The 16,903-nt window shown below is 54.2% G+C and overlaps 1 protein-coding gene across 1 annotated transcript in view; it reads right to left on the reverse strand.

Annotated features, from left to right (window-relative positions):
* Nucleotides 1-1,090: 1,090 nt before the first annotated feature.
* The window catches only part of LOC129352154 (probable E3 ubiquitin-protein ligase HERC1), a 47,807-nt gene continuing 31,994 nt past the window's right edge, over nt 1,091-16,903 (reverse strand). Inside the window, 37 exon segments of the mRNA XM_055021029.1 lie at nt 1,091-1,565; nt 1,567-1,679; nt 2,294-2,599; nt 2,674-2,826; nt 3,688-3,940; nt 4,362-4,438; nt 4,532-4,697; nt 4,783-4,952; nt 5,021-5,196; nt 5,392-5,524; nt 5,605-5,774; nt 6,215-6,317; nt 6,395-6,423; nt 6,426-6,516; nt 6,590-6,618; nt 6,621-6,744; nt 6,821-7,002; nt 7,082-7,220; nt 7,704-7,829; nt 7,901-7,966; nt 8,038-8,337; nt 9,021-9,194; nt 9,266-9,367; nt 9,437-9,583; nt 9,983-10,103; nt 10,180-10,391; nt 10,461-10,591; nt 11,316-11,516; nt 11,626-11,762; nt 12,232-12,359; nt 12,434-12,642; nt 12,845-13,058; nt 14,509-14,776; nt 14,857-15,031; nt 15,533-15,733; nt 15,815-15,867; nt 16,504-16,772. Coding sequence (XP_054877004.1) covers nt 1,496-1,565; nt 1,567-1,679; nt 2,294-2,599; nt 2,674-2,826; nt 3,688-3,940; nt 4,362-4,438; nt 4,532-4,697; nt 4,783-4,952; nt 5,021-5,196; nt 5,392-5,524; nt 5,605-5,774; nt 6,215-6,317; nt 6,395-6,423; nt 6,426-6,516; nt 6,590-6,618; nt 6,621-6,744; nt 6,821-7,002; nt 7,082-7,220; nt 7,704-7,829; nt 7,901-7,966; nt 8,038-8,337; nt 9,021-9,194; nt 9,266-9,367; nt 9,437-9,583; nt 9,983-10,103; nt 10,180-10,391; nt 10,461-10,591; nt 11,316-11,516; nt 11,626-11,762; nt 12,232-12,359; nt 12,434-12,642; nt 12,845-13,058; nt 14,509-14,776; nt 14,857-15,031; nt 15,533-15,733; nt 15,815-15,867; nt 16,504-16,772 — 5,718 coding nt within the window. The 3' untranslated portion in view covers nt 1,091-1,495.

The following is a 16,903-nucleotide window of genomic DNA, read 5'->3' on the forward strand; positions in this document are numbered from 1 at the left end:
ACCGGAACCCCTGTATTTGCGTGTTTCTGATACGTCAGTAAACCTGGTGCACATCTGCTAACAACATCGCAGCTGCACTTCTTGGCTCGCTGAGGCCCATTCCTGCTTGGAAGAACCATCTGATTGGCTCATGCGTCCAAGCGGTTACAGCTTTTTAGCTTTTTAGGGCTAAAGTAGCATCGAAATGCTAAACAGGGAGCAGCTAGCGCTAATGTCAGCGTCTCGGTCCACATTTCCAGCAAGTTTCTGAAACTCCAGAAAAACACTTTGCTCTAATCTGACGGTTGAATAACCTGGATGACAGATTAAAACTATATTTATTTGTCTGTTCTTTTAAGCTCCGATGTTTATTTATTCAGTAGTTTTCCTGCCTGCCACCCATCCACGGTGGGAGTTCTGTGACCGGCCCTCCTGACCTGCTCTCTGGAAGCCGCTGTCCGGCCTCCAGCCGCCGTCCAGCAGTCTGCGCTGCCGGTCCAGCTCTTCCTCGTACTGGGCGACGGTTCTCTGGAAGACCGAGAAGATTTCCTCCGCGGCGGCAGCCAGCCGCTCGCTGATGAACTCTCTGAGCTGCTGGGCTGAAGACCCGCCGGACATGTTCACGGCTAACAGCCACTGCAACACAACAAAAGGACGGCTCACTTCCGGTTCCAGAGGGGCTGTCTCGTTACCGCCCCCTGCCGGCGCCACAGGCTTACTGCAGTCCAGAGCTGTGAACACAGCGCCCTCTAGAGGCCAAAGCTCTGCTGGACAGTTTAAAAGATCTGACGTCATCACAACAAACACGAATCAGGCATAACATTATGACCTCTAATATGAGGTGAACAACACTGGTTATCGCTACCTCCAAATAGCTACAGTTTAAAAACTGGCTATCCTGAGCTACCTCTGGAGGTATGCTGCTTTCTCCTATTACTCTCCAATTTTTCAGTATTTGCTTTTATTTCAGTTTTTAACGTTAGGTTCCCTCAATTTTTTACTCTGCGTGGAAACACCTGGTCTGTTATGTGTTGTGAAAATGTCCCGTCTCTCTTTCATCCTGTAGCCTTTAAAATTGTCTGTTTCTCTCCTAAATGAAGCCACTAACTGCTCCGTTTTATCAAACTTTAATTTTTTGTCTTTTAGTTAAGAAAACAGAGAAGACATACACAAAAAACAGATCAACTGAGTCAGGACACACATTTCAACAGATCAGTTCTGCAGCATTTTATAGTTTTTTTTATTTTGTTTGCTTTGGGAAAATTGCTGCCACCAATGAACAATAAATATGGATACAATGCAAAACATTTTGCTATTGAAGCATTTTACACAATGTACAATCTTCACCAGATATTCTGTACACGTTTCCAAATAGCACTGTGGGAGGAAACCAGAATTAACACTCTTCCTGTGGATTTCCATGATAAAAACTAATAAACCACAGAGAGAAATGAAGGTTGTGCCGATATTACAGAAATAAAACGGATGTAAAAGAGTTTGCGGACGCGTGGAAACATCAGTAGTCCGTGTCGGAGCCCTCGGCGTTGTCCACGTTGCGGGAGAGCATGTAGTTGTCCATGTCGATGTCGGCAGTTGTTGATGGCGTAGCGCAGCCGCTCGGCCATGACGCCCTGGCTGGAGTACGGCGGCAGGCGCAGCTGGAAGAAGCAGGTCTGGGAGGTGGGGAGGCTGTCGTACGGCTGAGAGGAGGAGAAAGCGTCAGCAGAGGAGCGAAGCCGCGGCGAGCAAATACTGCAGCCAGCCAGCCGTCAGTCAGTCTAGCTGCTGGCGTTCTGACTAGTCATCATGAAGTCCAATTCAAAGGAATTTGAAAAATAAAATATAAAAAAGCAAAAATAATATTTTTATCAAATTTTCAATACTATCTACAATTTAAAAACTGTAATGAGGTTTTTATGATGATCTATTAAAGGCCATTGAAGATAACGGAAAGTCTTTTTGGTTTTCCAAAGTCAGAAATTTCAGTTTTTCTGGAAATTTTTGAGTTTTTTGGTAGAAATGCAGCTTTTTTGTGGCTGATAAAATATAACAGAATAATTTACTGAAATGTTCTTTGCATTCTCATCTTCCTGTCAGTCATTAATCACAGCCTTTGATTGATTAATTTGTTTCTCTCTGGTCCAACTGACGATTAATCAATGACTAAATTAGTTGACGATTATTTGACTAATCGATTGTTTCAGTTTTGTAGCATCGTCTCTGGGCCAGAAGCTAGTTCTGTTATTTTCTGAGCAGAACCGGGTCAACTACAGTGAGGAATGTTGTCTGTGTCGGTTTGGGTCGGTCCACTCACCCGGTCCACCTTCATGATCTGGAACCGCTGTGAGATGTCGGCGGTGTTGGCGGGCAGCCGGGAGCGCCCGGAGACGAAGCGCATGAAGAGGACGCGCTCCTCGTTGGAGAACTCCTCCAGCGTCTGCCAGAACCACTGGACCAGCGCGTGCTGCTCGTCCACCTCCCGATACCGGACCACCTTCTTCAGAACCTCGCAGCAGATCTCCGGCATGCCGCACACCATCTGCTCCAGCTGCCGCGCCGTCAGCAGCGACAGCAGCGGCACCGGCACGATCCAGGACATGCCTTCACGCACCGCCGCCACCTTGTGGACGGGAGGAGGACGAAGGTTAGTGTGCGGCTATGGTTCTGGTTCTGGTCCTGCCGGACTCCGTTTACCTGTCGGTCAATCTCGTGCAGCCGGTACTCGACAGCCCGCTCCACGTACTCCTTCCGGTTGGAGAAGGAGAGCGGGATGCTGGCTCCGCCGGGAATTATGGGAACCGTCTTCCCGTCCGCGCTCTGACCCACAAACGAGTCCAGAGGTATCATCTGGAACAGAACCAGCAGAACCGGGCTTAACAGAACCAACCTGACCGGGCCTGACAGACCAACAGCAGCGGCTGGAGCGCCACCAACAGGCCGGTTCTGGTGGTGCTTACGGATCGCATCAGGGAAAAGCCAGTAACAAGGAACATTCTGCCAGAGGAATACTCAGCAATAGATACAATTCTGTTAAATAAATAAATTAAAGTTTTCATTTGTACACAGATGTGCTGAATAAATCTCCTCCCGGTGGAAATGGAGCAGTGAGAGAAACGAGTCCTGCGTGTTTTTACATGATCCAGGAGTTTGACACTTTTCATTCCCCAACACACCTGGATGCAATCAACAAACTCACCGGCTAGCAGGCTAACACGCTAGCAGGGTCTCATGCTAGCAGGCTCTCACGCTAGCAGGCTAACATGCTAGCAGGGTCTCACGCTAGCAAGCTAACACGCTAGCAGGGTCTCACGCTAGCAGGCTCTCACGCTAGCAGGCTAACACGCTATCACGCTGTCACGCTAGCAGGCTAACACGCTAGTAGGCTCTCACGCTAGCAGGCTGTCACGCTAGCAGGCTAACCACGCTAGCAGGCTAACACGCTAGCAGGCTAACACGCTAGCAGGCTAACACGCTAGCAGGCTAACACGCTAGCAGGCTAACACTGTGTCCTGTTACAGACACACTGTGATTTCCCCTCTTTTTGTGCCGCCTGAGGAGCCGTCTGTCGCCAGGCTGCACTGGAGGAACAATAAAGGTGTTCTATTCTGACTCGGATCCGAACGGCCGGTCCCAGCCCATCTGGGTCCCGGTCTCCACCTCGTGGAAGCTGTTCTCTGATCAGAACCGGGTCAGAACCGGCCGACCGACCTCGTGGAAGCTGTCCTCGGTGATGCCGCTGTCCTCGATGTGCAGGATGCTCTTCAGCGTCTGGACGTAGAGCAGGTCCACCTCCTCCAGGTCCTCCAGCTGCAGCGGGATGCAGCACAGCTGTTTCCATACCAACGGCGCCAGGTGCAGGTCCAACGGCTTCTTGGTGCGCACCGCCACGCCCATCAGGATGCCCAGGAACTTGAACTGGATCATGTGCTCGTCCAGGCAGGCGGACGGGTTGAACAGGAATCTGGAGGAAAACAAAAAGATTAGAGCGACGCGTCTGCAATCCTGAGTGTCTTCTTCTGAATCAGTTTTTGCAGAAACATTATTTTCTTTTTACAGATGCGGAAACAAATCTCTGAATCTGTCGTCCAAAAACTTCACTGTGGCGGTTTTGGGAGCAATCAGCCACAAATCTTTAACATTATTGATCATGATTTGCTGTTTCATTCCAACGCGGCTCAGATTTTACTCACAAATAAAACTAAATTCACAGGATTTTTAACTAGTAAACCTGAACTGAACACAAATGGAACAAAATGTCAAATCAATTCCTCGTCAGGTGATGCTTATTACTTTCTAGTGGCTTCGTTTTTGATCATTTAATTTCAATCACTCTTACAACCATGAGGTGAGTTCACTGACGGTGGGATTTTACAGCTGCTCACCTGTCTCTGTTGTAGCCGACCTCTGCGGTGGCGTTAGGGGAGGGGATCAGCAGGTCCACCACACCTGTCTCCAGCTCCTGCAAAACATTCCCACCATCAGTCACCTGGAAACTCCTGGAAACTCCTGGAAACTCCTGGAGTCGGTGAGGGAAGCTCAGAGCTGGGAATACCTGGCACATCTCGGTGATGGTGTCATCAAACACGCCGCCCGCGTCGTCCGCCCCCTCGCCCACCAGCTTGACCTTCCAGGCGCGGGACGGCAGCCGCAGGTCGGAGGCGTTCAGCTTCACCACCTGCCGGGCGATCTGGACGAAGATCGGTTTGCACTTCCGGCCGCTGGGGAGCCGAGGGAGAGAGGAACCGGAGCGTCAGTCGGGTTCTGGATTCTAAAGTGGGTTTATGAAGTGGGTGGGTCACTGACCGGGTGGAGATCCGCTTGACGGTGATCTGTGGACCGTAGTTCTTGCCCTGAACCATGGTCTTCCCGATGGAGCGCACCATGGGCAGCGTGTAGACCCGGGGGGCCAGCAGGGGGCGCAGCTGGCCCTGAACGATGCCCCAGGTCCCGGCGTTGTAGTGGGAGGTGCAGCTCTGCAAAAAAACAGGCAGTGAGGACGGCCGGCCGGGTTCTGGAGGTTCTGCTGCGGTTCTGATCTGACCTGGTTGTTGGGGCTGAGGTTCAGCAGCCGCCACGACGAGTACATGAGGTCAGAGAAGTGGTAGAGGAGGCGGAGCCGCGCCCTCACCGCCTCCATGCTGACCTCCTTCAGCCCGCTGTACTGAGGCGGAACCGCCACCGGGAGGCCCAGCTGGAGCGGAACCGACGAGCCTGAAGGCGACGAAGACGAGGAGAAGAAGAAAAAACGGAGGCGAGTCTGCATCAAGGTCCAGGATCAGGATTCATTTAATCAGACGACAACTTTGTGGCTCTGGGTCTGACCAGAACCACATGGGATTATTTTACGGTCCAATAACTCATTACTTAATTAGGACCGAACCAGACAGGCGGTTCAAAACCGGACCTACCTGGCGCGCGGCGGCACGCAAGGCGCCGTCCAGGCGGCGCTGTGGCAGCGTCCAGCCGAGATCTGGTTGATGTTCTTGCCCTGCAGCGCCGTGAGCAGCGTGGGCTCTCTGACGTGGTTGGTGTGGCCCAGACCCAGCTGCGGGATCGGATCAACAGAGCGGGTCAGGACCGGACCTGTGGACCCGGTCGGGCCGGTCCGGTCGGGCAGCGGGTTACCTGTCCCTCCGAGTTGCTGCCCCACGCGTAGACGTCTCCGGTGGAAGACAGAACCAGCGTGTGCTCGGCGCCGACCACCACGTCCTGAATGTGGATCCCGGACAGCGCCGGAACCTGCTGGGGCCGGTTGTGGTTCCGAGCTCGGCCTTCTGGGAGTCCGATCAGCCGGTCTTTAACGGGACGCAAGAAAACATCTCAACATTAGAAACACTAAGCGATTATTATTGTTATCATCATTCAGGACGCGACACACTCAGTCCTCCATGTTGTAGCATTAGCATTTTGGCTAATTTTAAGTCATTTACATGATAAATGTTGGTCAACTTACTAGTGACATCATTTAGCTAACGTTAGCATGCAGGCCAACGGCAGCATTTTAGCTAATTATTCACATATTTATGACATGTAACAAAGACCAACGCTCTGCAGTTTGAAGCTGTTTAGGGTTTGATGCTCAAACGAAACACTTTGGGAGTTTTATTATTTGGCTCCTCTGCGTTTGGCAGTGAGGACGGCCGGGATCAGAACACGGTTCTGATCTGGTGTTTTCTTCAACACCAGATCAGAACCGCTGATCTTAGAGCAGAGAGATCAGGAACACTGAGGTCACCTTGGCCGAACGTGTAAACTTTGCCATCTTTGGTTAGAGCCACGGAGAACTGCGTCCCACAGGCCACCTTCTGGATCCCCGTCCCACAGAGGACGTCCACCTTCTGCAGAGTTAGAGACGACACCAGAGTTACAACCCAAACAGCTCAGCTCAGCTCTTCCCTCGTCAGCCCAACCCTACCTGGGGAGAAGACTTGGCCGTCGAGTTCCGAGTCCCAGTTTCCCATAGTCTCCGTCGCCGAAGGCCCAAACCATGCTTCCGTCCGCAGAGACGACCAGCGTGTGGTTCAGACCGCAGGCCACCTGAGGAGAACCGACAGCATGAGCCGCTAACGTCCTCTGTCCATCAGAACCCGGCGGCTCGGGAAGCGCTCACCTGTCCCACTTGGTAACCCTCCAGACCTTCACCTTCTCCGGAAGCTTCTTGTTGGACGTGTTTCCCAGCCCCAGTCGGCCGTAATCTCCGTTCCCGAAGGTGAAAAGCTTCCCGTCGGCCGTCACCACCGCAGAGTGTTTGAATCCACAAGACATCTGCAGGGCAGAGAGCATGAGGACAAGAGCAGAAGAACCCGCGGCCAAATGCAGCGGTTCCTGCTAACGGACCCACCTGGACCACCTCCTCTCCCTGCAGCGCTTCGATCTGCCGCGGTCGGCGCTGGCGGTCACTGTTGCCATGGCCCAGCTTGCCGTAGTCGCCGTCACCCCAGCTGAAGACCTCGCCGCTCTCCGTCAGAGCCATGGAGTGGCCGTCGCTGCCGCACGACGTCACCAGCTGGGTCACCACAAATCCTGGAGGGGAGAACCAAAGTATGGTGTACCGGATGGTTCTGGGGTCCAAACCGGCTCTGGTCACTGGGGGTCGGCTCACCTTGCAGAGCGGAGATGATGGTGAGGACGTGCAGGTCGTCGGAGTTCCCCTGTCCCAGGCGGCCGTAGCTGCCCTCTCCGCAGGCCAACACCGACCCGTTGGGCTGGATCACAAAGGTGCAGTTCTGACCACAAACCACCTGCAGAAACAACAGCTGATCAGGCTAATCAGTGGTAGCCATATGTCTGCTAATGCGCTAATAGTGGAGCTAATTTTCTGTTAAAGGCTTTTGCTAACCTTGAAAACTTTTAGCCCATTTAGCAACACCTAAAGAAATGTTCAGATAAATTCTGATTATTTTTTTCTGCCGTTTCCCTTCGTCTCCTCATGTTGTCTCATTTCTTAGCGTTAGATATTCCTGCATAGCATGTTGGTGTAGCACTTCAATATTAGCTAGGAAGCGTGTTTATAGAGCTCTTTAGCATGATACCGTTAAGTTCTATTTTGGTTTCACAGTTCGCTAAATACTGCTGCGTTGGTGTAGCAATTCAGTGGTAGCTACAGGTAAAATAGCTAGTGCTAAAATAGCACTAGCTACTTTAGCGTTAGTTTAAAGCACCGATTCTGATTAATGCTTTAGGCTTAGCATGTGAGTTAGCGGCTGCTGGTGTGACATCAGAACCTGCTGGGCCTGTGAGAAGGACGGGGCGGTGGTCGGAACCAGGATGTTCCTGCCAGCCTCGGCCAGCTGGCCGTGCCGACCGGCTCCCCACAGGAAGACGTCACACCTGCCCCCCAGGTGCCAGTCCTGGAAACAAACACACACAGGTGAGGCGAGTCGGACCCTCAGAAGACTCCGGGAGACGGGTCCGGATCTACCTCCGGCCTGGACGTGGCCCAGGACATGATCTGCTCGTCCATCTCGGCCGCCCACTTCCCGTTGTCCTGGAAACAGACGCAGCGTTAGCGTGAGCCACGGAGCCGCCGGTCAGACCGCCGCCGCCGCCGCCTCTCACCATCACCAGAGCCATTTCCTCCTTGGGCACCGGCTCCAGGTCAGGAACGCAGAAGGAGTCGGGAAATGTGGCGCCGCGGGCGAGGGCCTCGGCCGCCTTGACAGTGGTGGAGAAGCAGTCGAGCCACGCCCACTCGCTGGCGCTCCAGACGGCGGTGCCGGACTCCGGAGGACAGCGGCGGAGGTGGGGCGGAGCCGGTGGGCGGCACAGGAGCTGGTCCAGGTGGAGGCCGACCGCCAGAGACGCCAGGCACTGCATGTAGGGGCTGTGGACGAGCTGCTCGCCACAAACCACATGAGGCTGCAGGGAAACCAGAACGGCACGCTGTCAGAAAATCCACTTCCTGTTTACAGAAACCAGGGACGGAACCGGGGATTTGGGCCGACCCGGCTCGGCTTCAGAACCGCCTCAGAGGGCTGGATAATAAATCAATAACAATAAATATCAACAGATTAAACGTCTGATAGAATATTCACGGAACTCCAATCCAGAACCAGAAGGCATTCTGGGAGATGTAGGCGCAGGACCGAACGGCATTCTGGGAGATGTAGGCGGAGGAAGGCTGTGGCCACTCAGCTAGCTTAGCGACCGAGCTAAGCTAACTCGGTCGCATCAACTCACTCTCTCTCTGGTTGCGAAGCAACACCTGATAGACTTGGCAGCAGGTTGAAGCTGCAGTTTGTAACTTATTCAATATTTTTTCTCTCCATGTTGTTGCAGTTTGGTTGTTTAATATGTTCACAGATTATCTGTCTCATACTAAACTGTCAACATGATTACAGGTTGAACTAATGTGTAAAAAACATTTTAATAAAGTTACGAACTGCAGCTTTAAGGTTTTGCCTCATAGCTGCTTAAAAATTAACAGCGTGAATTAAAAGTATGGACAAAACGGTTCGACCACTAGTTTGTCAGGATTAAGAAAATAAAACAATCTCGTTGCCTGATGAGTGGTTTCCATTGTGACGCGCCTCTCAGCCTACCTTCTCGTAGGCGTACTGCTCCTGCAGCATCACCGGCAGCCGCTCCAGGAACGTCCTCATGCAGGGCGCCGCGTTGAGGCCCACCACGCCCTGCCGCTTCAGCGCCGAGCGGCAAGTCGCCAGCACGTGGTTGGACGCCATGAACTCTTTGGAGCAGTTCACGACCAGAACGTCCTGGGGACGGGACAGATGCTCAGAGAAAGGCGATGGAGACGGGGTGCAACGGAAAGAGTGCGATGGCTAACCTTTGACCTGTTGGAGCAGACGGCCACGCCCACATCTGGGATCCAGACAATGTTCTGGATGGCTCCGGATCCGGCGACGACGGTCTGCAGGACGGAGCCGTCCTGTCGGACAGGAAGCAGACAGTGAGTCCAGGAGAAGGAAGTCCGGCGGTCCAGATGTTGGCCTCTTACCTGCAGAGACCAGATGTTCATGAGGCCGCCGACTCCGCCGGAGGCCAGCGCCAGGCCGTCGGGGCTGAAGGCCAGCGTCCGGACCGGCGTGATGTGTCCCTTCAGCTGGAAGACGCACACGGCTCCGTCCTCGGCCCAACGCGGCGACTGCAACAAAACCATCCAAACGGGTCTGATTTGATCTGAGGCTGAATACGGCCAAACATCTGAATCACCACTTTCACTTTTCACTCCCTCCAGTTTAACGTGGAAATTCACACAAAATATTTTCTTTTTTTTTTTGCCCAATTGTAATTTTGGGCATATTGCAGATATTGCACCTGCAGGTGGCGATATCTCTTACTGCTTCTACATTCACAGTCACAAATATCTTGATTGCTAAAAGGATTTTTACAAAAACAATCAATAAATTCAGATTTATGCGAGATATTTTCTTCTTCTCTTCTAGATTTACTAGTTGTTTATCTGAGTTGAACAAAATAAAAGTTTCATCGAAGGAGAAATCTTTATGTTCAGCTTCGGGACCAGAGGTGAGACTTGCGTTACCAGTAGTTTGGGTTTGGCGCCGTTCTCCCACAGCGCCTCCGAGTCGCTCCGGGAGGATTCTGGGAAGTGGCAGATTTCCTGAGGAACGGTCCAGACCGACACCAGGCCGTTCTGGCAACATCTGGAAGACAAGTGGTTGGCCGTTCAGGAGGGGAACCGGAACCGTTCGGGTCGGCCGGCTGCAGCTGAGCACCTACATGGCGAGCATGCTGAGCGGTCTGGGCCCGCGGCCCGGCAGGCCGCACCACGCCACGCCGTTCACCAGGGAGGCGTGGCACAGGGTCTGCAGGCAGCGCCAGCCGGAACCCGAGTCCCGGTCCGGGGCGGCCCACAGCTTCACCGTCTCCTCCTTGGCGCAGGTCAGCAGGATCTGGCCGTTGGGGCTCCACTTCATGCTGCTGATGGATTCCTGAGGGACAGAGCGCCATGAGCGCCGGCTGGAGTAAAGGTTCCGGTCGGGTCCGGACGGCCCGGTTACCTTGTGAGCGTCAATCACGACCACAGCTCCTTTCTCCAGCGGCTCCTTGGACCCGATCAGCAGCTTTCCGTCGGCGTATCCCACGGCGAACGGCCGGTCCTCACTGTACCAGGCGATGTGCATCACGGCCACTGGGGGGCGACACGCACATGTTCACGTTGCAGGCCCTGATGTTCAGACCTATTCTGATATCTGATTGTTTTTCCACATTTCTAGATAGATGCGACTTGTTGGTGATCTCCTGGGTGAAACAACCGAAAGTTTCCTGCAGGGCCAGCAGAGGGCGCAGTAACGTCACCCCTACTGAGCATGCCCAGTGGGAGTGAACATGGAGGCTAATGGGGATGCGCATCTTGTCGAAGTGACGTGAGAATCGGTGGCAGATTCAGGTCACATGGAACAAAATCTGATAATTATCAGATTAGGAGAGTTTGGGGTTTTTAACTAGTTTAGTTTCACTTTTTTAGTTTTAATTAGGTTTTAGAGTTTGTTTGGTAGCAAAATGTTATTAATTAAATATCATTTAGTTTTCATTAGGAGTTTTAGTTGTTTTTGATCTTTTGGTAATTGTATGTACAGAACTGAAAAAGTATTTTATTGTGACTAACCCCTAACCCTAACCCTACCCAGGAGGATTATGGTTACCGACAAACTGCTGATTAATTTCACCATGTTCCAGTTAGCTTTATAAACGCACAACACAGATTCAGTTAGTTGTAAATTTTCCCCATTAATTATTGTTTATTTCAGTTTTTCAAACTTTCCACATACATCTGGCCTGCGATGCATTCATAAAATCCGATCCGTCGTTCTGACTGTCATGGAAATATCCGGTGCTCTTTGCATCGTTCCTACCGTCTTTCCTGTAGCAGTGCTCCAGCTCGCTGCGGTGCATGTCGCTGGCGTCCAGAACCTCAATGAGGCCCAGCGACCCGTCCATCCGGCCCACCAGCAGCATGTCTTTGGGCTCGCCGCACCACAGAGACTCCGCCTCCTCCTCTGGCCACGCCAGCGCCGACACCCAGTGGGGCTGCACGTCCAGCAGGCCTTTACCGCCTGCAGGAGAACCAGCCAGATCTGAACCAGCCTTCACACATGAACCTGCATCTGCATGTCTGCCCCTGCAGGATGGGAGGGGAACAGCAACAGGAAACAGGAGCTTTACCGTTAACTTGCCAGATGTTGACCATTTTCTCCATGGCTGATGCCAGATATTTTCCAGTCACGCTCCAGGCCAGAGGAGACAAGCAAGGGTCGCTGGGAGAGCCCAGAGCGGACATCCCGTCGTCCGAGGAGCCATCACTGCAGGACAGACAGACACACACAGTCATGGACCCTCCGCCTCCATGATGACTACTGAGAAAAGACTAAACAAATCGTTTCTGTAGCCCAGATTTCTGCACCGGACCAAAGATTTCACACTGCAAAAACACAAAATCTTCTCATTTCTAGTGCAAATATTTCAGTAGACGTGAAATAAGACAAAACTAACGTCCCTAACTTCTCAGCAATCAGGCAGTTTTGTTAAGGCAATGATTCTCAAGTACCGATAAAAACTACAAATCGTCTTGTTGGGAAAGTCAACATGGTGACATTTTGTGCTTTAATACTTTATTTAGTAGTGTTCACCTCTGAACCTTGAACCTATGCTAACGCTACGCTAACGCTATGCTAACGCTATGCTAACCATGGACCCTTTGCTTCCACTTGCTGCTCCGCTACGTTTATCCCCAGGAGATCCAGGGCAGCTTGGTGGGACAGAGGAACTCACTCCTTGTTGAAGACGCAGGTCTGCTGCAGCGTGTACTGGCTCTTCGTCACGTTCCACACCCGGACCGTCCCGTCGCTGCCGCTGGTGGCCAGCAGGCCTTTCTTACTGCACCAGCCACAGGTGATGACCTGAGGGGAGACGAGAAATCAGGAGCCAAACGGAGCCGGCCGCGGCCACAGGAGGAGAAGAAGAAGCCACCGACCCTGCTCTGGTGCGCCTCCAGCTTGATGAAGGAGCACTTCCGCAGATCCCCCGCCATGTCGGCGAAGGTCTGCGGCCGGCTCTGGCTGTTGTCGCGGTCGTGAGCGGCCAGCGTGCGGACCAGCTGCTGCGCGGCCCACTGGCGGTGCTGGGAGGACAGCCTGGAGGACAGGCAGCAGGCCGCCAGAGCGTTGGCCAGCTCCAGGGGGCCTACAGCGGAGGGATTATGGGAAGGATGGGCATATAAATGCGCGGTTAGACCTGCTCGACACGGAACAGAAGGTGAAGAAACCCGGTGGGTCGGGGAGGAACAACGGAGACCATGGAGCAAACAAACAGAGGAGGCTTTCTGAGCCAGAACCTGGAGGTTCCCGGCAGATTCTGGTCCGTCAGAACCAGAGAAACTACAAACCTCTCTTCTCCAGGTCGGCCTTGTCGTAGACGGGCCGCAGCCGGGCGCCTTTATCCGCCAGCAGCGCCACCAGCGCCTGCGTCACCACAAAGTTCGGGGAGGTGATGAGCTTGTTCTCCTCGGCCACGCCGCGCAGGAAGCTGGGCAGGAACTTCCTCTGGATGGGGTCGTCCACCGTGGTCAGGTTCATGCCTATCGCCGCAGAGATCAGGTTCTGGAACACAAACAGGAAACCGCCTGAAGCTGGAGGCAGAAGGTAATGGATGGGAAACGGCAGCAGAATGTGGATCAGGTGAAGCTGAAACTGCCACAGCTTGAGATTTACAGAACCGGCTTCATGTTTCATCTGCACTATGAACTGTGCATGTCGGTGTGGTTCTGTTTGGGTCGGTGTGGTTCTGTTTGGGTCGGTGTGGTTCTGTTTGGGTCGGTGTGGTTCTGTGTGGTTCTGTTTGGGTCTGTTTGGGTCGGTGTGGTTCTGTTTGGGTCGGTGTGGTTCTGTTTGGGTCTGTGTGGTTCTGTTTGGGTCTGTTTGGGTCGGTGTGGTTCTGTTTGGGTCGGTGTGGTTCTGTTTGGGTCTGTGTGGTTCTGTTTGGGTCTGTTTGGGTCGGTGTGGTTCTGTTTGGGTCTGTGTGGTTCTGTGTGGTTCTGTTTGGGTCTGTTTGGGTCGGTGTGGTTCTGTTTGGGTCTGTGTGGTTCTGTTTGGGTCTGTGTGGTTCTGTTTGGGTCTGTGTGGTTCTGTTTGGGTCGGTGTGGTTCTGTTTGGGTCTGTGTGGTTCTGTTTGGGTCTGTTTGGGTCGGTGTGGTTCTGTGTGGTTCTGTTTGGGTCTGTTTGGGTCGGTGTGGTTCTGTTTGGGTCGGTGTGGTTCTGTTTGGGTCTGTGTGGTTCTGTTTGGGTCTGTTTGGGTCGGTGTGGTTCTGTTTGGGTCGGTGTGGTTCTGTTTGGGTCTGTGTGGTTCTGTTTGGGTCTGTTTGGGTCGGTGTGGTTCTGTGTGGTTCTGTTTGGGTCTGTTTGGGTCGGTGTGGTTCTGTTTGGGTCTGTGTGGTTCTGTTTGGTCTGTTTGGGTCGGTGTGGTTCTGTGTGGTTCTGTTTGGGTCTGTTTGGGTCGGTGTGGTTCTGTTTGGGTCTGTGTGGTTCTGTTTGGGTCTGTTTGGGTCAGTGTGGTTCTGTGTGGTTCTGTTTGGGTCTGTTTGGGTCGGTGTGGTTCTGTTTGGGTCGGTGTGGTTCTGTTTGGGTCGGTGTGGTTCTGTTTGGGTCTGTTTGGGTCGGTGTGGTTCTGTTTGGGTCTGTGTGGTTCTGTTTGGGTCTGTTTGGGTCGGTGTGGTTCTGTTTGGGTCTGTGTGGTTCTGTGTGGTTCTGTTTGGGTCGGTGTGGTTCTGTGTGGTTCTGTTTGGGTCTGTGTGGTTCTGTGTGGTTCTGTTTGGGTCTGTTTGGGTCGGTGTGGTTCTGTTTGGGTCGGTGTGGTTCTGTGTGGTTCTGTTTGGGTCTGTTTGGGTCGGTGTGGTTCTGTTTGGGTCGACCGTTAGTGCCGAGACGCTATCATGTCGCTCCAGGATGAAGCATTACTGCTGACTCATCGTTTCATAAACCTCCAGAGAAGCACTGCTGTGTCTCATTGACCTTTGACCTGTATCTTCCCTGACCTCCTGTGACCTGCCGGTACCTGCGTGCAGAGCTGCACCAGCAGCTTGGCGGCATTGGGGCTGTTGGAGGCCAGGCAGCCCACCGCGGTGCTCAGGTAGGCCAGGCAGGAAATGGGCTTGCTGGCCTTGGCGGCGCCGCGGGGCCGCTCCGAGGGGCCCGCCCCCGCCGCCGGGCCGGTAGAGAGTCCGGCTCGGCCCGCCGCCGCCAGGCACATGAGGCGGACCAGCGTCCTGATGTCGGTCAGGCCCAGAGACTCCAGGCCCGCCGCCAGGCTGCAGCTGGAGCCGCTGGAACAGAGGAACACAGCCTGAGCTACAGAACCCGACCTCTGGCGACCCCTGCTGACCCCTGCTGACCCTCGGCTCACCTGACGGAGAGCAGCGACAGCGCCCTCATCACCATGGTGCGGGCCAGCAGCACCTGTGCTGCGGCCGTCACCCTCCTGAGCGCCATGACGCGGTCGTGTGGGTTCTGCAGGGCGGCGGCCTGTTCGCCAAGCGTCATGCGGCCCGACGAGCTTTTATCCACCGACGTCTGGCAGCCTGCAGACAAAACCACGCTGAGAACGGCGAAGCATCGGAACGGCGAAGCATCGGAACGGCGAAGTATCGGAACGGCGAAACATCGGAACGGCGAAGCATCGGAACGGCGAAGCATCGGAACAGCGAAACATCGGAACGGCGAAACATCGGAACGGCGAAGCATCGGAACGGCGAAGTATCGGAACGGCGAAACATCGGAACGGCGAAGCATCGGAACGGCGAAGCATCGGAACAGCGAAACATCGGAACGGCGAAACATCGGAACGGCGAAGCATCGGAACGGCGAAACATCGGAACGGCGAAACATCGGAACGGCGAAGCATCGGAACGGCGAAACATCGGAACGGCGAAGCATCGGAACGGCGAAACATCGGAACGGCGAAACATCGGAACGGCGAAACATCGGAACGGCGAAACATCGGAAAGGCGAAGCATCGGAACGGCGAAGCATCGGAAGAGGGAAACCGGCTGAAACCCGCTCAGATCGCCCGCGGTCGTTACCTATCTGCAGCAGCGTCTCCTCCATGCTGTTGGTGGCCGTCACCATGGCGACCGAGGCTCCCAGCGGGTCGCTGTCGGGGAACTGGACGGGTTCGGGGACGACGCGACGCTCGCTCAGGCCCAGCGGGCCAGACAGCAGCTCGAACTCTTCCTCTCCCGTCAGCTTCTCGTCTTCGTCCACGTCCAGCATGTCCCAGTCCTCTGCAGCGGGACAGAACCAAAACCAGGACCGGGTCAGACCGCCGCCGGACTCGCAAGGCGGGACGCGTCGCTGAGGCTCACCTTCGTACACGCTGTCCTGCTTCCCCAGCAGGTCCGGCGCCTGACCTCTGTACCTGAACGCAGAAACAACGAGGTCAACGTCCAGAACAGAACCAGGAACTAAGCTGCTAAGTTGATATCAGACCGGACCGGAACCAGGACCCAGACCAGGACCCAGGACCCAGACCAGGACCGGACCGGACCGGACCGAACTGGACCAGGACCCACACCAGGACCGGACCGGACCAGAACAGACCGGACCGGAACCAGGACCAGAACCCACACCAGGACCGGACCGGAACCAGGACCCAGACCAGGACCGGACCGGACCGGAAACAGAAACCACGACTGGACCAGGACCCAGGACCCAGAACCCGGACAGGACCAGACCGGACCCGGACCTGGACCCAGACCAGGACCGGATCTGACCCAGAACCCGGACCGGACCCAGGACCCGGACCCGGAGCCGATCGTATCCCTGATTCTGCAGAAGCAAAAATCCTGAAGGTGTTTAAATAATCACTGAAACTCAGGAAACAAAGATAAAAACAAGAAAAGAAGGACAAGCAGAAAAGAGAAAGAGTGAAAAAAGGCAAAAAAGAGACCAAGAGATAGACAGAAGGAAAGACAGACAACAGGTAAGGACAGGTAAGGACAAGTAAGGACAAGTAAGGACAGGTAAGGACAGGCCCCGCCCACAGGAAGCTGACCTCTCTGCGGAGGGGACTCTGGCTTTGCTCTTGATGGCCAGGTATTTGTCCCTGCAGCCGCCACACAGCAGGTAGTACGGGTTCCCGCTGCCGCACTCGCCGCCGAACCAGCCGTCCACGTAGGAGCCGTTGCTGCGGTAACCCTGTCGGTTGGCGCTGCGCCCGCAGCCGGGGTGATTCTTCTTCATGTGCTGGTTGAAGCTCGCCACGCTGGCCTCACACAGCTCACACACCACCACCTCGTCTCGGTCGTCGGCCTCACACACGTGCTGCGAGGGCGAAACGCAAACATCAAGGACACGCACACACACACAGAGACACACACACACACAGAGACACACACACACACACACACAGAGACAACACACACAGAGACACACACACACACACACAGAGACAC

This window comes from Poeciliopsis prolifica, unplaced genomic scaffold (genome assembly GCF_027474105.1).
Source record: "Poeciliopsis prolifica strain line A6 unplaced genomic scaffold, Auburn_PproV2 SCAFFOLD073, whole genome shotgun sequence".
Lineage (NCBI taxonomy): Eukaryota > Metazoa > Chordata > Actinopteri > Cyprinodontiformes > Poeciliidae > Poeciliopsis > Poeciliopsis prolifica.